The 27,704-nt window shown below is 33.7% G+C and overlaps 1 protein-coding gene across 1 annotated transcript; it reads left to right on the forward strand.

Moving 5' to 3' along the window:
• The first annotated feature begins 454 nt into the window (after nt 1-454).
• LOC138326996 (glycine receptor subunit alpha-2-like) lies at nt 455-27,704 on the forward strand. Its single transcript, XM_069272954.1, has 8 exons — nt 455-1,224; nt 2,897-2,961; nt 4,087-4,154; nt 4,911-5,137; nt 5,612-5,694; nt 6,486-6,617; nt 6,958-7,358; nt 25,497-27,704. Exons 1-8 carry the CDS (start codon nt 938-940, stop codon nt 25,629-25,631), a joined length of 1,398 nt encoding a protein of 465 aa, XP_069129055.1. The 5' UTR covers nt 455-937; the 3' UTR covers nt 25,632-27,704.

The following is a 27,704-nucleotide window of genomic DNA, read 5'->3' on the forward strand; positions in this document are numbered from 1 at the left end:
TTACATTTGCCTGAGATTGGAACATTTACTATTTTATATTTATTACTGGTAAAATTTATTACATTTGCCTGAGATTGGAACATTTACTATTTTATATTTATTACTGGTAAAATTTATTACATTTGCCTGAGATTGGAACATTTACTATTTTATTTTTATTACTGGTAAAATTTATTACATTTGCCTGAGATTGGAACATTTACTATTTTATATTTATTACTGGTAAAATTTATTACATTTGCCTGAGATTGGAACATTTACTATTTTATTTTTATTACTGGTAAAATTCATTACATTTGCCTGAGATTGGAACATTTACTATTTTATATTTATTCTTGGTAAAATTTATTACATTTGACTGAGATTGGAACATTTACTATTTTATTTTTATTACTGGTAAAATTTATTACATTTGCATGAGATTGGAACATTTACTATTTTATATTTATTAATGGTAATATCTATGACACTTGCTTGAGATTGGAACATCTACTATTTAATAGTTATACCGAACTTATAACCGAATATTAATGATGGTGACCTCCTACAGTGACTTTCATGGCGGTTACTGCGTCATGAACTGGTTTGTATAATGAGCAGGCGATTGCCTAATTCCATGCTGTATACACCAAGCCCTGGTATTATATGATGTCTGAAGACTTCGACAGGGATTGAATAACTTTTATATCTATAACCGATAAGATATTTAATTTTTTAATGTATATAATTGATATGCATTTACATGTTCAATGCACGTCAGAGATTGAATAACTTCAGTGTTATAGACATCCTCACCATAGCCATAAATCGTGACATCAACATTTATACCAAACTGTAGTAATTGAATACCATCAGTCTACATTCATTGTCAGTGAAAATATTCCTTTATAGAAAACAAACAAACTGTACGTGGGACCAGTAATTACGCGCATGTTAAATGTCAGTATTTATATGTGAACTAAAACTGTGTGTATTCGATACCGAAGACTCTTTATGTGGTACGAGTCGGTATATAAAGCGTTTGGATAAAATTCTAATAGGATTAAAACCACTTTGGGTGACTAGAGAGGAATCGAAGACCAGTTTACGTTGGAATCTCGGAGAAAATCTTTGTGGGAACTCCACGATGAAAATTCTTGGGAATATTTTGTTCAGTGTCAGTGTGTTGTGGAGTAGTTGTACCTACACCGGAGGGAAATCACCTGAAAATATTTCTATTGAATTGTAAGTACCTCAAATATAACAAAGTTTTGTATAGAAATATGTTGTATCACTGTTTGACTCTAAACGTGGTGAATGATATATCATTTAGAGGTAAGCGTCTTTAGACAATAAAACAAATAAGTTGTCACCACATCAGAACTAATTGACACAGAAGTATCTCACAGAGTAGAACTATGCCAAATAGAACTACATTACAATATACTATAACCTTAATTTAGATTGCTATAACCATATTTAGCTACTAGTCACCGAGTAACAGTTAAAGATGCTTCACCGCCAACAGAGCATTAATGAACAATAACAGATGTTTTATCGTGTATATATGTGTCTATTTAACACAAAAATATTTGTGGTGCATGCGCAATTAGTACTTAATTCCATATACAGACAATGTTTCTTCACGTGAATTTCGCGTAGGCCTAACCGGGGCAAAAAAGTGAATTTCACGTATGAAATTGAAATTCACATGAGGTTCACAACTTCACGTGAAAATTCACATGAAATTCACGTGAATTTCGCGTGAAGAAATTTTGCCTAGGTATAGGGCATAGCGCCGTGGATCTTTTTTTTTCCGGGCGCAATTAATTATTTTTAATATTCTTTTCTTCTAATAAGAAGCTCAAACAATTCAAAGGTTGTAATGGTGTGAAGTAAGTAACTTTTGTAACTGAAGTAAAATACCAATTCGTCTGTTTCTGGTTTTGACATTTGTCGGCGGTGGAACATCTTTAAAGTCATTTCGTGGACTCATTGGTTTATAGTTTGAGAATGTGATTAAAATATGTGTTTATGGTTTAGGTGGTTTAGGTAAGACAAAGTATTCTGTTCAAAAGCCTCGTCATTCGTATTTCCTATTCAAAAGGAATAACTATTATATCATTTCCCTATTAATATAGTTTAAGTATAACGTTTGAAAAGGTTGGCATAAAAAAACGTTTCAGTTAAATATTCCTGTTTGAATAGCAGTGCACCATAACATACTAGAATTACATTTTAACCTTTAATAGATGGCTTTTAAAGGGTTTTTTTTCATACATCATAATAAATATCCTATGTATATATTTGAATACATGCATTTTGCGTGGATATATACATTTCTGTGTCATCAAATTTCGGTCCCCAGTGTGACTGTAGATCCACGAGAATCCGAAAATACATATATAATTTGATATACTTGATTCGGTGCATTGGTGATCACACTTACCCAAAGATGTCCAATTATACGAGCATCGGCAATGGTCAGTTAGGAAATTGATTTTCATAGAGGATCAGTTATAGACTGTTAAACAATTAATATATCAGGCAACACTAATAGCGTTTATTCCACTTGAGTCATTATTGGTTTATAGGGTAACTAACAACTTTTGATGATTACAAAAGTTGGAATAAGAAAATATCAAACCTATCAAACCAAAACAGGAGAAGGTGAGCCATTTTATGCATCTTAAACCCTGATTGACAACTCATTGATAAGGTTAGGTTAATATCAAAGTTATTTGTTTGCCAGCAATGAGGAAAACGTGATATTCGATACCTATAATTCATTGATAATGTGTGAATATCAAGTTAAATGTTTGGATAACAAATGGTCTGGTTTAAAATGACTCTGAAATAATGCTTTGGAATTATTGGTAGAGATATTTGACAACCTGTTGTTTTCTCTTCGTTCTAGACAAGCCCTGACGACATCACTATTCCACAACTATGATCCGACGATCCGACCATTTTACACCCACGGTAAGGTTAACTATCATGCTAGCAAACGTCTCGGGTAAATATTGATCAAGGCATCATACATATTCTACAAAATTCCACAGCTAGTTGCATATATAAACATCTACCATATGCATATTTCTATTTTTCATATTGATTCTCTTTTTATATCCATCCAAATGGGCTTTTATATATGACATGTGCATTAATGAAAAAAATATAACACATCAAATATGTGCATGGTATCTATCATACGCATACTATATCAGGTCCATTCAATTATATCTATTCAACATGAAATGAATATATGATAAATAATGTTTAAAAATGCCGACATCACACTTTCTTGTTAAACTATAACACACGTCCTTGTAACACAGTACAACCGGATATTGCCCAGCAGTTTGGATAAGTGATGAGATTGTTTAGCATATTAAGATCAAATTTAAATAAACACAAAAATACACGAATGTTTGAATTCCAAATCATCAAACGATACATAGTATACCTATCGGATGTCTTTGACACTATATTTACTATGTAATTCGTATCCTACAGACATACGCTGGTAAGGATCCCGGACCACACTGTTGATGTAATTTCTTGGACCGATGTTTGTTTTGATATTTACTTTTGTAAACAGGGTTATTGTAACTTGGATATGGTTGATTCTACGTGACTTCCTATCAATTTCTAAGGTATCTTAAGGTAACAGACAGTGCTATCAATCAAGACCAAATTAATTGAATTATGGTTTTTCCTATGGTATGTTTTAATGTAATATCATCTAAGACAAGTGGGTTTAAAATTAATAAACCCAATATTTACTTGAGTGGTTCCTTATAAAACTTGTGTTATAATTAATGAAGTACATATCGACAACAACAGGGTCTGACTCAGGTCCAGATTTCTAAGACTTTTTCTTTTGTGTCTTGATACAATAAAATAGTTGACTTGATTAGAGGGTTGACCTAAATAAATATAAGTCAAGATTAATTGAAGAAGGTTTTCCCCGTTAATTCTATTACAATAAAAACGTGATCGTGAACAGGTTAGATCGTATTGGACATAGCCCTAATTCACTACTACTCGTACATTCTGGTTTCGTTTTTGCGTCTATATTTATAACAAAGTATTTTTTAATGGCAGGAGGTCCTGTTGTGGATAAAATACAGATTTACATATTATCTATCGACTCGGTCAGCGAGGCCAACATGGTAGGTATCTCTAATTTACACATATTTTGTTTGAAGTAACCTTATCATCATCCATTACTTGTTTCCTCTGTTTCATTATTCCAATTTGTTAATGGCTCTAAACAAATGTTCGTATTGTTGCTATGAAAAATGTCTCATTTATGTGTACTTTTTATCAGTTACTGAAAATTTTAAACAAGATTGATATTATTTTCATATTTTATTGTTGATGTGATATTTAGATTAGGTCTATTTAATATTTTATTTTGTGATATACAATCAGTAATATACATTATGGTGGTATTCAGATCAGGTCTATATTCTGTGATATACAATCAGTAATATACATTATGGTGGTATTCAGATCAGGTCTATATTCTGTGATATACAATCAGTAATATACATTATGGTGGTATTCAGATCAGGTCTATATTCTGTGATATACAATCAGTAATATACATTATGGTGGTATTCAGATCAGGTCTATATTCTGTGATATACAATCAGTAATATACATTATGGTGGTATTCAGATCAGGTCTATATTCTGTGATATACAATCAGTAGTATAATTGTCACCATTAACATCGCTATCTAACATTGGTTCTATAGTTAACTGGATATATTACGGAGAAAACCGTTACTATTCTTGAGTTCCTGGATTTATCCTTACACTTACCGAATGTCTAATCTTAATCAACTCCTTATTTGAATTACAGGGTTGCTTTAATTTGGCAAATTAACTTATCATAATATTTGTTACTTTCATACATTTTAGGATTACAAGATGAGTATGTTTTTCCGTCAAAGTTGGAATGATTCGCGTCTAATGCACGAAGCTATAGACGACAAAGGATACCTAGAGATGGATACTAGACATGTGTCGTCACTATGGATACCAGATCTCTACATTCGGAATGAAAAAGCGGCTAACTTCCATCACGTGACTGTTCCGAACAGTCTCATTTACATCTACCCTGATGGAACAGTTTACTTTAGTCGGAGGTAACACCTGTAACAGCTAATCAATCTATTGTACGACATAATGCGCAAATTCATTTTCAATAGAATATGGTTAGATTCAGATTTCAGCGACATTTATACCAAAAGGTAAAATATGACAAATATTAAATTTCATGAAGTTATCATAATGTTAAATATTCATGAAGTCATGGTGTTAAATATTCATGAGGTTATGGTGTTAAATATTCATGAAGTTATCATAATGTTAAATATTCATGAAGTTATCATAAATAAATCTCAACACTAAAACATGTCAGTTTTGTTTATTTCATCTTAATTTTATAGATTTTCGGTTTTGAATTTTACAGATTATTTAAATATGAAATTGAGCAACCTCTGTTTGAATAGTCTGGTACTAATCAATCATGAAAACTGTTTTGTTGACAAAATAAATAATGCGATAAATAAATAAAAGCACGTCAATCAATAAAATTACATATTTTATCTGCTAACAAGGATAACGGGGACCTTCTCCTGCTTCATGAAGCTTCATTCATATCCGCTGGACGAGCAGGTCTGTCGCTTCGAGGTGGAGAGCTGTAAGTCAGTTTCTATATGAAAGAATTTTATTAGATTTCATTATTTACATTTGTCCAGTTGCCAATTAATTATTCTGATTATATATTTGAGATATTAAGCTTTGCGTCGTTTGGTCATTATGTTCTTAAAGCATAAAACATATAAGATAATAATTGGATCTATTAGACTACTGAAAAGGACTTTGTGTGATCGAATCAATATCAGTATTGATTATCACTACAAACAGTTCAACGTACAATAACACAATAGGATTGTTATCGACAAGGTGCATGTTTGCGCGACATCAAGATCAAATTGATTTGAAATGTGCGATACCACTATACATGATCTACCATCATTTTAATTCTCTCTCAAAACATATGCATAAATCATAATCTAAATCACTTGTCTGAAAGCAGTGAAAAGACAACCCATTTATAAAAAGATTTCATTTTACGAACTTACAAAGAATATAAATATAACAAAAGCACTGTGGTATCAGAAATGGGGCCGCGGTGGCCGAGTGGTTAAGATGTCCCGACAAATTACCACAAGCCCTCCACCTCTGGGATGCGGGTTCGAATCCCATGTGGGGCAGTTGCCAGGTACTGACCGCTGGTCGGTGGTTTTTCTCCGGGTACTCCGGCTTTCCTCCACCAACAAACCGGGCACGTCCTTACATGACCCTGGCTGTTAATAGGACGTAAAAATAAATAAACTGTATAACAAAAGCACTGTGGTATCAGAAATGATGACGATTTCCAATTTTGATGTGTACATTGCAATGTTACTACTGACGTTATACCTTCAGATGGTCATAGCGCCGACTTTCTGTACGTGAAGTGGCATGACGTCCCAGTGAAGCGGGTGGACGGATTGGTCTCACCACAGTTTGAGATCGGAGACGTATCATCCTACAACTGCAACGAGGTTTATAATGATAGTTAGTTATTCTCCTATAAATATTCTGAAATATCACAGTCTCATTTTCTCATATCGAATTAGGAATCGATTTAAAATATGTAACATCAGAATAAAAGTCTCACTCAGGCGGTTATAAATTTTGAAATAGATACAATCAAAGGGAAAAATCATTAATGATATCTTACGAAAAATAAGTTTTGATTTTGCTTCAAAGAACGGCTTAGAGAAAACATATTAGCAATCTAATAAAATCATACGCATGGTTGAAACGCACAATCAGTGTATACATAATAACAAAATGAAGTTGATTTTTAAACAATGCATGAAGACAATAACAATACGTAATATCTTTCTTCCAGTCCTGTACAGTTGTGTTGGCTTCAACATCCAGCTGTCACGTAACTATGGTTACTACCTGATCCAAGTCTACATCCCGACCAGTCTGATAGTTATGTTATCGTGGGTGTCCTTCTGGCTCAATATAGACGCTGTTCCCGCGCGAATTTCCCTCGGCCTCCTCACCGTCCTCACCATGACAACCATGTCGTCGTCTGCTCGCTCCGAACTGCCCAGAGTGTCCTATATCAAGGCCATAGACGTGTGGATGGCTATCTGCCTGCTGTTTGTGTTCGCTGCCCTCATACAGTTTGCGCATGTCAACGTTTTATCACGTGTTGAACGAAGACGACGTGAAAGTGTTGTAGAATTTAAAAAGACTGACGAAAATGGAAGCAGTCACCGAGAGGTTAACCAGAAAGAGGTAAGGCAGAAATAGTTGTAATCGAGACTATAATGAAGATATCACACTACATGATAATGTGCGGTGACCTATGTATTTCAAACCATTTGCGACAGCAAAGTTATGACACGTGTTATAATTTATATTATCAACTGATTCTCTAACAAGAACTTCACATGTGCATGATGCTAATCCTGAAATAAAGATGTGCACTGTTCTATAGTATTGGTGGGTGCACCAAGACTGTTCGCAGTAATCCTCCTCGAGGTCCCATTTCAACGTATCGGTTGCGATTTATTTGTTTTCGTCTGTTTTACCATAGTTCCGTAATGTTATTATTTTAATGTTGAAATTATCTCAACAGAGTGCCCGATAATACATTTTTGTTTCAAGAAACCGTTGGAAACAGTCAAATAATTGACCCTCACTATAGCCTTCAGCCTCGAGCAACAGTTCCCTAGTTTGCTACATCTTGTCAAATCTTTGAGTGTTCCATCAGTACCTTTGGAACAAATTTTACTGTTATTAACGCTATATGGAGTACAAGACATCAGAATTGCACTTAAATATATCTTTTCTCGTCTTCTACCGGACCTTTTCTTCATCTCCCTTGACTCCGACTCATTTATGACCTCGAGTTGACTGCTAGCCTACGTGAGGAAGACTCTTGATTCTGTCCCTGGCCGAGCCACACCATAGTCTATAAAAGTGGTGATTTATACTCCTGCTTAGTATAATGAATCGGGACGACTGGTTCGCAAATCGTCAGTATAATGAGACCGTGTGGGATGTGCTGCTTGATGTCTTCGGCAGCATTCTTGATTTGGAAGGGCAATACACTGTAGTTACACTATTACAAGGAGACACAATACACTGACATGGAAGTCTTATATAAACCTACTAAATCAAACCAAACCAAATGTATGTATATGGGGGAAATGTAGAGTGGTCAAATCTGTATTTGAGCATGATTTGTAGTGTTTATAGTTATTATGAATGACTGACAGAGACTGGGCGTTATTGGGGTATTAGTTGGATGTCCTTCTGTATGTTAAAACTGTTTGTAGTGTTTATAGTTATTATAAATGACTGACAGAGACTGGGCGTTATTGGGGTATTAGTTGAATGTCCTTCTGAATGTTAAAACTGTTTGTAGTATTTATAGTTATTATAAATGACTGACAGAGACTGGGCGTTATTGGGGTATTAGTTGGATGTCCTTATGTATGTTAAAACTGTTTGTAGTATTTATAGTTATTATAAATGACTGACAGAGACTGGGCGTTATTGGGGTATTAGTTGGATGTCCTTCTGAATGTTAAAACTGTTTGTAGTATTTATAGTTATTATAAATGACTGACAGAGACTGGGCGTTATTGGGGTATTAGTTGGATGTCCTTCTGAATGTTAAAACTGTTTGTAGTATTTATAGTTATTATAAATGACTGACAGAGACTGGGCGTTATTGGGGTATTAGTTGTGATGTCCTTCTGTATGTTAAAACTGTTTGTAGTATTTATAGTTATTATAAATGACTGACAGAGACTGGGCGTTATTGGGGTATTAGTTGGATGTCCTTCTGAATGTTAAAACTGTTTGTAGTATTTATAGTTATTATAAATGACTGACAGAGACTGGGCGTTATTGGGGTATTAGTTGGATGTCCTTCTGTATGTTAAAACTGTTTGTAGTGTTTATAGTTATTATAAATGACTGACAGAGACTGGGCGTTATTGGGGTATTAGTTGGATGTCCTTCTGAATGTTAAAACTGTTTGTAGTATTTATAGTTATTATAAATGACTGACAGAGACTGGGCGTTATTGGGGTATTAGTTGGATGTCCTTCTGAATGTTAAAACTGTTTGTAGTATTTATAGTTATTATAAATGACTGACAGAGACTGGGCGTTATTGGGGTATTAGTTGGATGTCCTTCTGAATGTTAAAACTGTTTGTAGTATTTATAGTTATTATAAATGACTGACAGAGACTGGGCGTTATTGGGGTATTAGTTGGATGTCCTTCTGAATGTTAAAACTGTTTGTAGTATTTATAGTTATTATAAATGACTGACAGAGACTGGGCGTTATTGGGGTATTAGTTGGATGTCCTTCTGAATGTTAAAACTGTTTGTAGTATTTATAGTTATTATAAATGACTGACAGAGACTGGGCGTTATTGGGGTATTAGTTGGATGTCCTTCTGAATGTTAAAACTGTTTGTAGTATTTATAGTTATTATAAATGACTGACAGAGACTGGGCGTTATTGGGGTATTAGTTGGATGTCCTTCTGAATGTTAAAACTGTTTGTAGTATTTATAGTTATTATAAATGACTGACAGAGACTGGGCGTTATTGGGGTATTAGTTGGATGTCCTTCTGAATGTTAAAACTGTTTGTAGTGTTTATAGTTATTATAAATGACTGACAGAGACTGGGCGTTATTGGGGTATTAGTTGGATGTCCTTCTGAATGTTAAAACTGTTTGTAGTATTTATAGTTATTATAAATGACTGACAGAGACTGGGCGTTATTGGGGTATTAGTTGGATGTCCTTCTGAATGTTAAAACTGTTTGTAGTATTTATAGTTATTATAAATGACTGACAGAGACTGGGCGTTATTGGGGTATTAGTTGGATGTCCTTCTGAATGTTAAAACTGTTTGTAGTATTTATAGTTATTATAAATGACTGACAGAGACTGGGCGTTATTGGGGTATTAGTTGGATGTCCTTCTGTATGTTAAAACTGTTTGTAGTGTTTATAGTTATTATAAATGACTGACAGAGACTGGGCGTTATTGGGGGTATTAGTTGGATGTCCTTCTGAATGTTAAAACTGTTTGTAGTATTTATAGTTATTATAAATGACTGACAGAGACTGGGCGTTATTGGGGTATTAGTTGGATGTCCTTCTGAATGTTAAAACTGTTTGTAGTATTTATAGTTATTATAAATGACTGACAGAGACTGGGCGTTATTGGGGTATTAGTTGGATGTCCTTCTGAATGTTAAAACTGTTTGTAGTATTTATAGTTATTATAAATGACTGACAGAGACTGGGCGTTATTGGGGTATTAGTTGGATGTCCTTCTGTATGTTAAAACTGTTTGTAGTATTTATAGTTATTATAAATGACTGACAGAGACTGGGTGTTATTGGGGTATTAGTTGGATGTCCTTCTGAATGTTAAAACTGTTTGTAGTATTTATAGTTATTATAAATGACTGACAGAGACTGGGCGTTATTGGGGTATTAGTTGGATGTCCTTCTGAATGTTAAAACTGTTTGTAGTATTTATAGTTATTATAAATGACTGACAGAGACTGGGCGTTATTGGGGTATTAGTTGGATGTCCTTCTGAATGTTAAAACTGTTTGTAGTATTTATAGTTATTATAAATGACTGACAGAGACTGGGCGTTATTGGGGTATTAGTTGGATGTCCTTCTGAATGTTAAAACTGTTTGTAGTATTTATAGTTATTATAAATGACTGACAGAGACTGGGCGTTATTGGGGTATTAGTTGGATGTCCTTCTGAATGTTAAAACTGTTTGTAGTATTTATAGTTATTATAAATGACTGACAGAGACTGGGCGTTATTGGGGTATTAGTTGGATGTCCTTCTGAATGTTAAAACTGTTTGTAGTATTTATAGTTATTATAAATGACTGACAGAGACTGGGCGTTATTGGGGTATTAGTTGGATGTCCTTCTGAATGTTAAAACTGTTTTGTAGTATTTATAGTTATTATAAATGACTGACAGAGACTGGGCGTTATTGGGGTATTAGTTGGATGTCCTTCTGAATGTTAAAACTGTTTGTAGTATTTATAGTTATTATAAATGACTGACAGAGACTGGGTGTTATTGGGGTATTAGTTGGATGTCCTTCTGAATGTTAAAACTGTTTGTAGTATTTATAGTTATTATAAATGACTGACAGAGACTGGGCGTTATTGGGGTATTAGTTGGATGTCCTTCTGAATGTTAAAACTGTTTGTAGTATTTATAGTTATTATAAATGACTGACAGAGACTGGGCGTTATTGGGGTATTAGTTGGATGTCCTTCATTAACTGTAATGTTAAAACTGTTTGTAGTTATTTTGTATTTATTATTATAAATGACTGACAGAGACTGGGCGTTATTGGGGTATTAGTTGGATGTCCTTCTGAATGTTAAAACTGTTTGTAGTATTTATAGTTATTATAAATGACTGACAGAGACTGGGCGTTATTGGGGTATTAGTTGGATGTCCTTCTGAATGTTAAAACTGTTTGTAGTATTTATAGTTATTATAAATGACTGACAGAGACTGGGCGTTATTGGGGTATTAGTTGGATGTCCTTCTGAATGTTAAAACTGTTTGTAGTATTTATAGTTATTATAAATGACTGACAGAGACTGGACGTTATTGGGGTATTAGTTGGATGTCCTTCTGAATGTTAAAACTGTGACCTTTGTAGTATTTATAGTTATTATAAATGACTGACAGAGACTGGGCGTTATTGGGGTATTAGTTGGATGTCCTTCTGAATGTTAAAACTGTTTGTAGTATTTATAGTTATTATAAATGACTGACAGAGACTGGGCGTTATTGGGGTATTAGTTGGATGTCCTTCTGAATGTTAAAACTGTTTGTAGTATTTATAGTTATTATAAATGACTGACAGAGACTGGGCGTTATTGGGGTATTAGTTGGATGTCCTTCTGAATGTTAAAACTGTTTGTAGTATTTATAGTTATTATAAATGACTGACAGAGACTGGGCGTTATTGGGGTATTAGTTGAATGTCCTTCTGAATGTTAAAACTGTTTGTAGTATTTATAGTTATTATAAATGACTGACAGAGACTGGGCGTTATTGGGGTATTAGTTGGATGTCCTTCTGAATGTTAAAACTGTTTGTAGTATTTATAGTTATTATAAATGACTGACAGAGACTGGGTGTTATTGGGGTATTAGTTGGATGTCCTTCTGAATGTTAAAACTGTTTGTAGTATTTATAGTTATTATAAATGACTGACAGAGACTGGGCGTTATTGGGGTATTAGTTGGATGTCCTTCTGAATGTTAAAACTGTTTGTAGTATTTATAGTTATTATAAATGACTGACAGAGACTGGGCGTTATTGGGGTATTAGTTGAATGTCCTTCTGAATGTTAAAACTGTTTGTAGTATTTATAGTTATTATAAATGACTGACAGAGACTGGGCGTTATTGGGGTATTAGTTGGATGTCCTTCTGAATGTTAAAACTGTTTGTAGTATTTATAGTTATTATAAATGACTGACAGAGACTGGGCGTTATTGGGGTATTAGTTGATGTCCTTCTGAATGTTAAAACTGTTTGTAGTATTTATAGTTATTATAAATGACTGACAGAGACTGGGCGTTATTGGGGTATTAGTTGGATGTCCTTCTGAATGTTAAAACTGTTTGTAGTATTTATAGTTATTATAAATGACTGACAGAGACTGGGCGTTATTGGGGGTATTAGTTGGATGTCCTTCTGAATGTTAAAACTGTTTGTAGTATTTATAGTTATTATAAATGACTGACAGAGACTGGGCGTTATTGGGGTATTAGTTGGATGTCCTTCTGAATGTTAAAACTGTTTGTAGTATTTATAGTTATTATAAATGACTGACAGAGACTGGGCGTTATTGGGGTATTAGTTGATGTCCTTCTGAATGTTAAAACTGTTTGTAGTATTTATAGTTATTATAAATGACTGACAGAGACTGGGCGTTATTGGGGTATTAGTTGAATGTCCTTCTGAATGTTAAAACTGTTTGTAGTATTTATAGTTATTATAAATGACTGACAGAGACTGGGCGTTATTGGGGTATTAGTTGGATGTCCTTCTGAATGTTAAAACTGTTTGTAGTATTTATAGTTATTATAAATGACTGACAGAGACTGGGCGTTATTGGGGTATTAGTTGGATGTCCTTCTGAATGTTAAAACTGTTTGTAGTATTTATAGTTATTATAAATGACTGACAGAGACTGGGCGTTATTGGGGTATTAGTTGGATGTCCTTCTGAATGTTAAAACTGTTTGTAGTATTTATAGTTATTATAAATGACTGACAGAGACTGGGCGTTATTGGGGTATTAGTTGAATGTCCTTCTGAATGTTAAAAACTGACCTTTGTAGTATTTATAGTTATTATAAATGACTGACAGAGACTGGGCGTTATTGGGGTATTAGTTGGATGTCCTTCTGAATGTTAAAACTGTTTGTAGTATTTATAGTTATTATAAATGACTGACAGAGACTGGACGTTATTGGGGTATTAGTTGAATGTCCTTCTGAATGTTAAAACTGTTTGTAGTGTTTATAGTTATTATAAATGACTGACAGAGACTGGGCGTTATTGGGGTATTAGTTGGATGTCCTTCTGAATGTTAAAACTGTTTGTAGTATTTATAGTTATTATTATAAATGACTGACAGAGACTGGGCGTTATTGGGGTATTAGTTGGATGTCCTTCTGAATGTTAAAACTGTTTGTAGTATTTATAGTTATTATAAATGACTGACAGAGACTGGGCGTTATTGGGGTATTAGTTGGATGTCCTTCTGAATGTTAAAACTGTTTGTAGTATTTATAGTTATTATAAATGACTGACAGAGACTGGGCGTTATTGGGGTATTAGTTGGATGTCCTTCTGAATGTTAAAACTGTTTGTAGTATTTATAGTTATTATAAATGACTGACAGAGACTGGGCGTTATTGGGGTATTAGTTGGATGTCCTTCTGAATGTTAAAACTGTTTGTAGTATTTATAGTTATTATAAATGACTGACAGAGACTGGGCGTTATTGGGGTATTAGTTGGATGTCCTTCTGAATGTTAAAACTGTTTGTAGTATTTATAGTTATTATAAATGACTGACAGAGACTGGGCGTTATTGGGGTATTAGTTTGATGTCCTTCTGAATGTTAAAACTGTTTGTAGTGTTTATAGTTATTATAAATGACTGACAGAGACTGGGCGTTATTGGGGTATTAGTTGAATGTCCTTCTGAATGTTAAAACTGTTTGTAGTATTTATAGTTATTATAAATGACTGACAGAGACTGGGCGTTATTGGGGTATTAGTTGGATGTCCTTCTGTATGTTAAAACTGTTTGTAGTATTTATAGTTATTATAAATGACTGACAGAGACTGGGCGTTATTGGGGTATTAGTTGAATGTCCTTCTGAATGTTAAAACTGTTTGTAGTATTTATAGTTATTATAAATGACTGACAGAGACTGGGCGTTATTGGGGTATTAGTTGGATGTCCTTCTGAATGTTAAAACTGTTTGTAGTATTTTATAGTTATTATAAATGACTGACAGAGACTGGGACGTTATTGGGGTATTAGTTGGATGTCCTTCTGAATGTTAAAACTGTTTGTAGTGTTTATAGTTATTATAAATGACTGACAGAGACTGGGCGTTATTGGGGTATTAGTTGGATGTCCTTCTGAATGTTAAAACTGTTTGTAGTATTTATAGTTATTATAAATGACTGACAGAGACTGGGCGTTATTGGGGTATTAGTTGGATGTCCTTCTGAATGTTAAAACTGTTTGTAGTATTTATAGTTATTATAAATGACTGACAGAGACTGGGCGTTATTGGGGTATTAGTTGAATGTCCTTCTGAATGTTAAAACTGTTTGTAGTATTTATAGTTATTATAAATGACTGACAGAGACTGGGCGTTATTGGGGTATTAGTTGAATGTCCTTCTGAATGTTAAAACTGTTTGTAGTATTTATAGTTATTATAAATGACTGACAGAGACTGGGCGTTATTGGGGTATTAGTTGGATGTCCTTCTGAATGTTAAAACTGTTTGTAGTATTTATAGTTATTATAAATGACTGACAGAGACTGGGCGTTATTGGGGTATTAGTTGAATGTCCTTCTGAATGTTAAAACTGTTTGTAGTATTTATAGTTATTATAAATGACTGACAGAGACTGGGCGTTATTGGGGTATTAGTTGGATGTCCTTCTGAATGTTAAAACTGTTTGTAGTGTTTATAGTTATTATAAATGACTGACAGAGACTGGGCGTTATTGGGGTATTAGTTGAATGTCCTTCTGAATGTTAAAACTGTTTGTAGTATTTATAGTTATTATAAATGACTGACAGAGACTGGGCGTTATTGGGGTATTAGTTGGATGTCCTTCTGAATGTTAAAACTGTTTGTATGATTTATAGTTATTATAAAATGACTGACAGAGACTGGGCGTTATTGGGGTATTAGTTGGATGTCCTTCTGAATGTTAAAACTGTTTGTAGTATTTATAGTTATTATAAATGACTGACAGAGACTGGGCGTTATTGGGGTATTAGTTGGATGTCCTTCTGTATGTTAAAACTGTTTGTAGTATTTATAGTTATTATAAATGACTGACAGAGACTGGGCGTTATTGGGGTATTAGTTGGATGTCCTTCTGAATGTTAAAACTGTTTGTAGTATTTATAGTTATTATAAATGACTGACAGAGACTGGGCGTTATTGGGGTATTAGTTGATGTCCTTCTGAATGTTAAAACTGTTTGTAGTTATTATTAGTTATTATAAATGACTGACAGAGACTGGGCGTTATTGGGGTATTAGTTGGATGTCCTTCTGAATGTTAAAAACTGTTTGTAGTATTTATAGTTATTATAAATGACTGACAGAGACTGGGCGTTATTGGGGTATTAGTTGATGTCCTTCTGAATGTTAAAACTGTTTGTAGTATTTATAGTTATTATAAATGACTGACAGAGACTGGGCGTTATTGGGGTATTAGTTGAATGTCCTTCTGAATGTTAAAACTGTTTGTAGTATTTATAGTTATTATAAATGACTGACAGAGACTGGGCGTTATTGGGGTATTAGTTGGATGTCCTTCTGAATGTTAAAACTGTTTGTAGTATTTATAGTTATTATAAATGACTGACAGAGACTGGGCGTTATTGGGGTATTAGTTGGATGTCCTTCTGAATGTTAAAACTGTTTGTAGTATTTATAGTTATTATAAATGACTGACAGAGACTGGGCGTTATTGGGGTATTAGTTGATGTCCTTCTGAATGTTAAAACTGTTTGTAGTATTTATAGTTATTATAAATGACTGACAGAGACTGGGCGTTATTGGGGTATTAGTTGGATGTCCTTCTGAATGTTAAAACTGTTTGTAGTATTTATAGTTATTATAAATGACTGACAGAGACTGGGCGTTATTGGGGTATTAGTTGGATGTCCTTCTGAATGTTAAAACTGTTTGTAGTATTTATAGTTATTATAAATGACTGACAGAGACTGGGCGTTATTGGGGTATTAGTTGAATGTCCTTCTGAATGTTAAAACTGTTTGTAGTATTTATAGTTATTATAAATGACTGACAGAGACTGGGCGTTATTGGGGTATTAGTTGATGTCCTTCTGAATGTTAAAACTGTTTGTAGTATTTATAGTTATTATAAATGACTGACAGAGACTGGGCGTTATTGGGGTATTAGTTGAATGTCCTTCTGAATGTTAAAACTGTTTGTAGTATTTATAGTTATTATAAATGACTGACAGAGACTGGGCGTTATTGGGGTATTAGTTGAATGTCCTTCTGAATGTTAAAACTGTTTGTAGTATTTATAGTTATTATAAATGACTGACAGAGACTGGGCGTTATTGGGGTATTAGTTGAATGTCCTTCTGAATGTTAAAACTGTTTGTAGTATTTATAGTTATTATAAATGACTGACAGAGGACTGGGCGTTATTGGGGTATTAGTTGGATGTCCTTCTGAATGTTAAAACTGTTTGTAGTATTTATAGTTATTATAAATGACTGACAGAGACTGGGCGTTATTGGGGTATTAGTTGGATGTCCTTCTGAATGTTAAAACTGTTTGTAGTATTTATAGTTATTATAAATGACTGACAGAGACTGGGCGTTATTGGGGTATTAGTTGAATGTCCTTCTGAATGTTAAAACTGTTTGTAGTGTTTTTAGTTATTATAAATGACTGACAGAGACTGGACGTTATTGGGGTATTAGTTGGATGTCCTTCTGAATGTTAAAACTGTTTGTAGTGTTTATAGTTATTATAAATGACTGACAGAGACTGGGCGTTATTGGGGTATTAGTTGGATGTCCTTCTGAATGTTAAAACTGTTTGTAGTATTTATAGTTATTATAAATGACTGACAGAGACTGGGCGTTATTGGGGTATTAGTTGGATGTCCTTCTGAATGTTAAAACTGTTTGTAGTATTTTTATAGTTATTATAAATGACTGACAGAGACTGGGCGTTATTGGGGTATTAGTTGGATGTCCTTCTGTATGTTAAAACTGTTTGTAGTGTTTATAGTTATTATAAATGACTGACAGAGACTGGGCGTTATTGGGGTATTAGTTGGATGTCCTTCTGAATGTTAAAACTGTTTGTAGTATTTATAGTTATTATAAATGACTGACAGAGACTGGGCGTTATTGGGGTATTAGTTGAATGTCCTTCTGAATGTTAAAACTGTTTGTAGTATTTATAGTTATTATAAATGACTGACAGAGACTGGGCGTTATTGGGGTATTAGTTGGATGTCCTTCTGAATGTTAAAACTGTTTTGTAGTATTTATAGTTATTATAAATGACTGACAGAGACTGGGCGTTATTGGGGTATTAGTTGGATGTCCTTCTGAATGTTAAAACTGTTTGTAGTATTTATAGTTATTATAAATGACTGACAGAGACTGGGCGTTATTGGGGTATTAGTTGGATGTCCTTCTGAATGTTAAAACTGTTTGTAGTATTTATAGTTATTATAAATGACTGACAGAGACTGGACGTTATTGGGGTATTAGTTGGATGTCCTTCTGAATGTTAAAACTGTTTGTAGTATTTATAGTTATTATAAATGACTGACAGAGACTGGGCGTTATTGGGGTATTAGTTGGATGTCCTTCTGAATGTTAAAACTGTTTGTAGTATTTATAGTTATTATAAATGACTGACAGAGACTGGGCGTTATTGGGGTATTAGTTGGATGTCCTTCTGAATGTTAAAACTGTTTGTAGTGTTTTATAGTTATTATAAATGACTGACAGAGACTGGGCGTTATTGGGGTATTAGTTGGATGTCCTTCTGAATGTTAAAACTGTTTGTAGTATTTATAGTTATTATAAATGACTGACAGAGACTGGGCGTTATTGGGGTATTAGTTGGATGTCCTTCTGAATGTTAAAACTGTTTGTAGTATTTATAGTTATTATAAATGACTGACAGAGACTGGGCGTTATTGGGGTATTAGTTGGATGTCCTTCTGAATGTTAAAAACTGTTTGTAGTATTTATAGTTATTATAAATGACTGACAGAGACTGGGCGTTATTGGGGTATTAGTTGATGTCCTTCTGAATGTTAAAACTGTTTGTAGTATTTATAGTTATTATAAATGACTGACAGAGACTGGGCGTTATTGGGGTATTAGTTGAATGTCCTTCTGAATGTTAAAACTGTTTGTAGTATTTATAGTTATTATAAATGACTGACAGAGACTGGACGTTATTGGGGTATTAGTTGGATGTCCTTCTGAATGTTAAAACTGTTTGTAGTATTTTATAGTTATTATAAATGACTGACAGAGACTGGGCGTTATTGGGGTATTAGTTGGATGTCCTTCTGAATGTTAAAACTGTTTGTAGTATTTATAGTTATTATAAATGACTGACAGAGACTGGGCGTTATTGGGGTATTAGTTGGATGTCCTTCTGAATGTTAAAACTGTTTTGTAGTATTTATAGTTATTATAAATGACTGACAGAGACTGGGCGTTATTGGGGTATTAGTTGGATGTCCTTCTGAATGTTAAAACTGTTTGTAGTATTTATAGTTATTATAAATGACTGACAGAGACTGGGCGTTATTGGGGTATTAGTTGGATGTCCTTCTGAATGTTAAAACTGTTTGTAGTATTTATAGTTATTATAAATGACTGACAGAGACTGGGCGTTATTGGGGTATTAGTTGGATGTCCTTCTGAATGTTAAAACTGTTTGTAGTATTTATAGTTATTATAAATGACTGACAGAGACTGGGCGTTATTGGGGTATTAGTTGAATGTCCTTCTGAATGTTAAAACTGTTTGTAGTATTTATAGTTATTATAAATGACTGACAGAGACTGGGCGTTATTGGGGTATTAGTTGGATGTCCTTCTGAATGTTAAAACTGTTTGTAGTATTTATAGTTATTATAAATGACTGACAGAGACTGGCGTTATTGGGGTATTAGTTGATGTCCTTCTGAATGTTAAAACTGTTTGTAGTATTTATAGTTATTATAAATGACTGACAGAGACTGGGCGTTATTGGGGTATTAGTTGGATGTCCTTCTGAATGTTAAAACTGTTTGTAGTTTTATAGTTATTATAAATGACTGACAGAGACTGGGCGTTATTGGGGTATTAGTTGAATGTCCTTCTGAATGTTAAAACTGTTTGTAGTGTTTATAGTTATTATAAATGACTGACAGAGACTGGACGTTATTGGGGTATTAGTTGGATGTCCTTCTGAATGTTAAAACTGTTTGTAGTTTTATAGTTATTATAAATGACTGACAGAGACTGGGCGTTATTGGGGTATTAGTTGGATGTCCTTCTGAATGTTAAAACTGTTTGTAGTATTTATAGTTATTATAAATGACTGACAGAGACTGGGCGTTATTGGGGTATTAGTTGGATGTCCTTCTGAATGTTAAAACTGTTTGTAGTATTTATAGTTATTATAAATGACTGACAGAGACTGGGCGTTATTGGGGTATTAGTTGAATGTCCTTCTGAATGTTAAAACTGTTTGTAGTATTTATAGTTATTATAAATGACTGACAGAGACTGGACGTTATTGGGGTATTAGTTGAATGTCCTTCTGAATGTTAAAACTGTTTGTAGTATTTATAGTTATTATAAATGACTGACAGAGACTGGGCGTTATTGGGGTATTAGTTGGATGTCCTTCTGAATGTTAAAACTGTTTGTAGTATTTATAGTTATTATAAATGACTGACAGAGACTGGGCGTTATTGGGGTATTAGTTGGATGTCCTTCTGAATGTTAAAACTGTTTGTAGTGTTTATAGTTATTATAAATGACTGACAGAGACTGGGCGTTATTGGGGTATTAGTTGAATGTCCTTCTGAATGTTAAAACTGTTTGTAGTATTTATAGTTATTATAAATGACTGACAGAGACTGGGCGTTATTGGGGTATTAGTTGGATGTCCTTCTGAATGTTAAAACTGTGACCTTTGTAGTATTTATAGTTATTATAAATGACTGACAGAGACTGGGCGTTATTGGGGTATTAGTTGGATGTCCTTCTGAATGTTAAAACTGTTTGTAGTATTTATAGTTATTATAAATGACTGACAGAGACTGGGTGTTATTGGGGTATTAGTTGGATGTCCTTCTGAATGTTAAAACTGTTTGTAGTATTTATAGTTATTATAAATGACTGACAGAGACTGGGCGTTATTGGGGTATTAGTTGAATGTCCTTCTGAATGTTAAAAACTGTTTGTAGTATTTATAGTTATTATAAATGACTGACAGAGACTGGGCGTTATTGGGGTATTAGTTGAATGTCCTTCTGAATGTTAAAACTGTTTGTAGTATTTATAGTTATTATAAATGACTGACAGAGACTGGGCGTTATTGGGGTATTAGTTGAATGTCCTTCTGAATGTTAAAACTGTTGTTTGTAGTATTTATAGTTATTATAAATGACTGACAGAGACTGGGCGTTATTGGGGTATTAGTTGGATGTCCTTCTGAATGTTAAAACTGTTTGTAGTATTTATAGTTATTATAAATGACTGACAGAGACTGGACGTTATTGGGGTATTAGTTGGATGTCCTTCTGAATGTTAAAACTGTTTGTAGTATTTATAGTTATTATAAATGACTGACAGAGACTGGGCGTTATTGGGGTATTAGTTGGATGTCCTTCTGAATGTTAAAACTGTTTGTAGTATTTATAGTTATTATAAATGACTGACAGAGACTGGGCGTTATTGGGGGTATTAGTTGAATGTCCTTCTGAATGTTAAAACTGTTTGTAGTGTTTATAGTTATTATAAATGACTGACAGAGACTGGGCGTTATTGGGGTATTAGTTGAATGTCCTTCTGAATGTTAAAACTGTTTGTAGTGTTTATAGTTATTATAAATGACTGACAGAGACTGGGCGTTATTGGGGTATTAGTTGAATGTCCTTCTGAATGTTAAAACTGTTTGTAGTATTTATAGTTATTATAAATGACTGACAGAGACTGGGCGTTATTGGGGTATTAGTTGGATGTCCTTCTGAATGTTAAAACTGTTTGTAGTATTTATAGTTATTATAAATGACTGACAGAGACTGGGCGTTATTGGGGTATTAGTTGGATGTCCTTCTGAATGTTAAAACTGTTTGTAGTGTTTATAGTTATTATAAATGACTGACAGAGACTGGGCGTTATTGGGGTATTAGTTGGATGTCCTTCTGAATGTTAAAACTGTTTGTAGTATTTATAGTTATTATAAATGACTGACAGAGACTGGGCGTTATTGGGGTATTAGTTGGATGTCCTTCTGAATGTTAAAACTGTTTGTAGTATTTATAGTTATTATAAATGACTGACAGAGACTGGGCGTTATTGGGGTATTAGTTGGATGTCCTTCTGAATGTTAAAACTGTTTGTAGTATTTATAGTTATTTAAATGACTGACAGAGACTGGGCGTTATTGGGGTATTAGTTGGATGTCCTTCTGAATGTTAAAACTGTTTGTAGTGTTTATAGTTATTATAAATGACTGACAGAGACTGGGCGTTATTGGGGTATTAGTTGAATGTCCTTCTGAATGTTAAAACTGTTTGTAGTATTTATAGTTATTATAAATGACTGACAGAGACTGGGCGTTATTGGGGTATTAGTTGAATGTCCTTCTGAATGTTAAAACTGTTTGTAGTATTTATAGTTATTATAAATGACTGACAGAGACTGGGCGTTATTGGGGTATTAGTTGAATGTCCTTCTGAATGTTAAAACTGTTTGTAGTGTTTATAGTTATTATAAATGACTGACAGAGACTGGGCGTTATTGGGGTATTAGTTGAATGTCCTTCTGAATGTTAAAACTGTTTGTAGTATTTATAGTTATTATAAATGACTGACAGAGACTGGGCGTTATTGGGGTATTAGTTGAATGTCCTTCTGAATGTTAAAACTGTTTGTAGTATTTATAGTTATTATAAATGACTGACAGAGACTGGGCGTTATTGGGGTATTAGTTGAATGTCCTTCTGAATGTTAAAACTGTTTGTAGTATTTATAGTTATTATAAATGACTGACAGAGACTGGGCGTTATTGGGGTATTAGTTGGATGTCCTTCTGAATGTTAAAACTGTTTGTAGTATTTATAGTTATTATAAATGACTGACAGAGACTGGGCGTTATTGGGGTATTAGTTGGATGTCCTTCTGAATGTTAAAACTGTTTGTAGTTTTATAGTTATTATAAATGACTGACAGAGACTGGGCGTTATTGGGGTATTAGTTGAATGTCCTTCTGAATGTTAAAACTGTTTGTAGTGTTTATAGTTATTATAAATGACTGACAGAGACTGGGCGTTATTGGGGTATTAGTTGGATGTCCTTCTGAATGTTAAAACTGTTTGTGTAGTATTTATAGTTATTATAAATGACTGACAGAGACTGGGCGTTATTGGGGTATTAGTTGGATGTCCTTCTGAATGTTAAAACTGTTTGTAGTATTTATAGTTATTATAAATGACTGACAGAGACTGGGCGTTATTGGGGTATTAGTTGGATGTCCTTCTGAATGTAAACTTGTAGTTTTAGTTATTAATGATAGAAACTGTTTGTAGTATTTATATTTTATTATTATAAATGACTGACAGAGACTGGGCGTTATTGGGGTATTAGTTGGATGTCCTTCTGAATGTTAAAACTGTTTGTAGTGTTTATAGTTATTATAAATGACTGACAGAGACTGGACGTTATTGGGGTATTAGTTGAATGTCCTTCTGAATGTTAAAACTGTTTGTAGTGTTTATAGTTATTATAAAAGACTGACAGAGACTGGGCGTTATTGGGGTATTAGTTGAATGTCCTTCTGAATGTTAAAACTGTTTGTAGTATTTATAGTTATTATAAATGACTGACAGAGACTGGGCGTTATTGGGGTATTAGTTTGAATGTCCTTCTGAATGTTAAAACTGTTTGTACTTTGTAGTATTTATAGTTATTATAAATGACTGACAGAGACTGGGCGTTATTGGGGTATTAGTTGGATGTCCTTCTGAATGTTAAAACTGTTTGTAGTATTTATAGTTATTATAAATGACTGACAGAGACTGGACGTTATTGGGGTATTAGTTGAATGTCCTTCTGAATGTTAAAACTGTTTGTAGTATTTATAGTTATTATAAATGACTGACAGAGACTGGGCGTTATTGGGGTATTAGTTGGATGTCCTTCTGAATGTTAAAACTGTTTGTAGTATTTATAGTTATTATAAATGACTGACAGAGACTGGGCGTTATTGGGGTATTAGTTGAATGTCCTTCTGAATGTTAAAACTGTTTGTAGTATTTATAGTTATTATAAATGACTGACAGAGACTGGGCGTTATTGGGGTAATTAGTTGATGTCCTTCTGAATGTTAAAACTGTTTGTAGTATTTATAGTTATTATAAATGACTGACAGAGACTGGGCGTTATTGGGGTATTAGTTGGATGTCCTTCTGAATGTTAAAACTGTTTGTAGTATTTATAGTTATTATAAATGACTGACAGAGACTGGGTGTTATTGGGGTATTAGTTGAATGTCCTTCTGAATGTTAAAACTGTGACCTTTGTAGTATTTATAGTTATTATAAATGACTGACAGAGACTGGGCGTTATTGGGGTATTAGTTGGATGTCCTTCTGAATGTTAAAACTGTTTGTAGTATTTATAGTTATTATAAATGACTGACAGAGACTGGGTGTTATTGGGGTATTAGTTGAATGTCCTTCTGAATGTTAAAACTGTGACCTTTGTAGTATTTATAGTTATTATAAATGACTGACAGAGACTGGGCGTTATTGGGGTATTAGTTGATTGTTCTTCTGTTTGTTAAAACTGTGACCTTTGTAGAAGGCAATAATAGGACATATCCCCGGGGTCCCAGTTAACAAAGGCCATTGTTTCTTTGTGTCTAGTAGATATTCCTTTCAGCACACGGTCATTACAATTATAATGAGTCAGGTCCAATAACTTGTATCAAGGTGATCCATCTGGGTCATCAGTGATTATAGTGCTTCTGCAGGATATTTCTGTAATTTGGTATTGAGTCTAGGTTAATTTTAATGATGGCTGCGTCATTATACAGAGTTAACTACTTAGATTATATATCATGTTTATGTGTAAATATACACCACAGTGTCAGTCGAATTTATGCATTTCAATACGTGCGTCATAGGTAATATTGCATACATTAATGTCTACTCTATCATTGATATGAAATCGATCGTTCAAGTCAACAAAACACAACATAGATTTTATAAATCCTTTTAATATTTTCGTTATAACATATTATTCTTATTAGCATTACAAAAAGAATTTGTTGCGAGATGACTAACAGCTCGCTAGATATTAAATGGTAGATTATTGGTTTGTCTGAGTATGCTTTGACGGTGAATTGCTACCATAATCTTCATCAAAGCCTCGCTTCAATATAGTTTAAACAATATTTTATTCAAGAACGATACAGTACAATATACATGTGATAAAATGTTAGATTCAGAAACAAGTGCAATGTACTTATATTAATCCGTCTCCGCGTTTCAATATGTAATATTTCACCGGTTGTCTTTTTCTGCTTTACCTGCTGTCTTTAAGGCGCTACTTCATGTACAGCGCTTTTGGTAAAATATTTTCTCCGTATTGAATCACGGACTAATTTATAACCACGAGAATAGATCATGACGTTTATTTTTTGCATTTGCCTGCATTAAGATAAGCACGTTTACAATGATAGTTCAAAGTTTGTCACGCCTTTATTAAAAAAATAATTGTCATCTGATGTCATATTTTCAACATTTCTAATAAAGATGTGTTGATTTTTTTATTCAGAAGCCTGGGGTGGCCGCGGAGGCGAGGGAGAAAGCGCGGACTGCGGACCGGATCGCTCGGATTGCTTTTCCTCTGACTTTTCTGGTGTTCAATCTGGCCTATTGGCCTGTGTATCTTGTGTGGGACAACAAGTGATGGCTCCATCACATCCGCTTATCTTGCCCACCTGACGATTTATAGACCCGGGGTAGTGGAACAATGGTGTGCTTACATTATTAGAACTAAATACATTACATGTCAAATCCTTTTGTTCGAGTTGGATTAGGCATCACCTCCGGGGACAATGGGAGTTCATGTATCTATGAACAATGGCTTCAACAAAGGTTGGCCATATGTTCGTGTTGTATTTAAATCAGTCCTTTGTTTGACAGTCGTTATAGATTCTGCTACAGAAGCAGTCGAAGCGACATGTAAACATGAATCCACACAATTATAACTAAACCGATATGATCGATAGGACAGAAAAATATTTACTGAACAATGACAAAAAATCCAGGTAACATTAAGTTCTGCCGTAGTTGTATGTGTAACGTGAAAATCTATACCGGGATCATCCATCCTCTTATTGCTTTCATCTTTTTACATTTACGCCAAATATTTGTATCTGTCACGATAAAATCGAATTAATCATTAAATCACATTGGCACCTTCCCGTGTTTTGTTTATCCTCGTTATGTGACTATATCTTTAATGTAACCGACAGAACAATTGTGTGTTGAGGTTCATGAGAAATATTCAATTAAATAAGGAATAACGTAGCATATTAAATGCCGGTATAATTAATGGTAAATTCGGTTTAATGTAAACGCAATTATTTTATCACAATCAAATTTTAGTGCGAATCTCATCTTGTGTAATATACAGAAAATGCAACCAGCGCAATTACCATTTAACGGAGTGCGTGTGTCACGAACAGCACTAAAATTAGACAACCGCTAAAATACGTACTAAAATTAGACAACCGCTAAAATACGTACCAAAATTAGACAACCGCTAAAATACGTACTAAAATTAGACAACCACTAAAATACGTACTAAAATTAGACAACCGCTAAAATACGTACTAAAATTAGAAAATCGCTAAAATACGTACTAAAATTAGAAAACCGCTAAAATATGTATGTTTACAGTATCTATTCTACCATTTTGGACGGGACTAATTAGTGACAAAGTCACGAGTTAATGTGGTGATAAATTGGCGCAATCGTATTAGTTGTCTAAAAACACCAAAATACAATCTAAATAGATACTCCATATATATCAGTAACTGAATACCGTAAATCGGAATATTTTGGAGTCGGAAAATTTTGGCGCTTTTGTATCAAAAGAGGATGGTTAATAAATTTTGGTGTGCTTTTATTTGGCTTTTCCATGTGTTCTTTAAACTTTTGACGCATAACTTTAACAGATCTGAACAAAAGAAAAAAAATTCTGAAGATGTATTCGTATTTCATAACGCCAGAAACATATATATATTTTCTTTGTATATATTTATAGATCTACTGACGTGATTGAGTTTGAAGTCATATCGATACTAATTTCACAACGGAGATGACGTCGTTGTGATATATTTCGATTAAAAGGACGAACTCCAAAGATGCAGAATAATTTTCCAAATATGAATTTATTAAATATAACTTCCTAGAAGTCGGTAGGCGATTCCCGGAGTATCCGAAAATCGACCCGTGTCGTCCGAGCTCTAGACCCTAACTCACTCATCACAAAGCATAACACATAGGATTATATAACAATAACAAAAACACGGAAGATAAACAGATGGCATTTAGAATTCAAGTGTCAGGGGTGAATTAATTGTCCAATGTCCTAGGGGATACGTGTCATACCTGGTCGGACCGGTCTCCTTAATACTACTCAATTGACACTATACGGTAAAAAGATACAATTACTACAGAGTTAGGCCGACACGATAAATCAAAGAATTACGAATAACAATATTAAAAGTAAAATGAATTGATCATAGTATTTCAGTACAATATTATTACACAATATTAAAATGATTTGGCGAGGGTTTGTAATTCAAAAGTCTCGAATGATGTAATAGATCGAATCCACATAAAATGTTTAATAAGCACTTTTTCCTTGTGAAATTTCCCTCCGGCTTTGAAAATGTCGCGTCCCGCGACTCTATTTACGATTATATCTACCAGGTCGGTTATTTCTATGGTGCCATCTTGCTCGGCTGGAATT

The sequence above is a fragment of the Argopecten irradians genome, chromosome 7 (assembly GCF_041381155.1).
Source record: "Argopecten irradians isolate NY chromosome 7, Ai_NY, whole genome shotgun sequence".
Lineage (NCBI taxonomy): Eukaryota > Metazoa > Mollusca > Bivalvia > Pectinida > Pectinidae > Argopecten > Argopecten irradians.

What these genes read in the sequence shown, in the direction of transcription:
- LOC138326996 (XM_069272954.1), top strand. Translation starts at nt 938, where the DNA reads ATGTCAGTATTTATATGTGAACTAAAACTGTGTGTATTCGATACCGAA. An exon ending in CCGACCATTTTACACCCACG is followed by an intron (nt 2,962 to 4,086) that starts GTAAGGTTAACT and finishes TTTTAATGGCAG; the next exon opens with GAGGTCCTGTTGTGGATAAA. An exon ending in GAGAGGTTAACCAGAAAGAG is followed by an intron (nt 7,359 to 25,496) that starts GTAAGGCAGAAA and finishes TTTTTTATTCAG; the next exon opens with AAGCCTGGGGTGGCCGCGGA.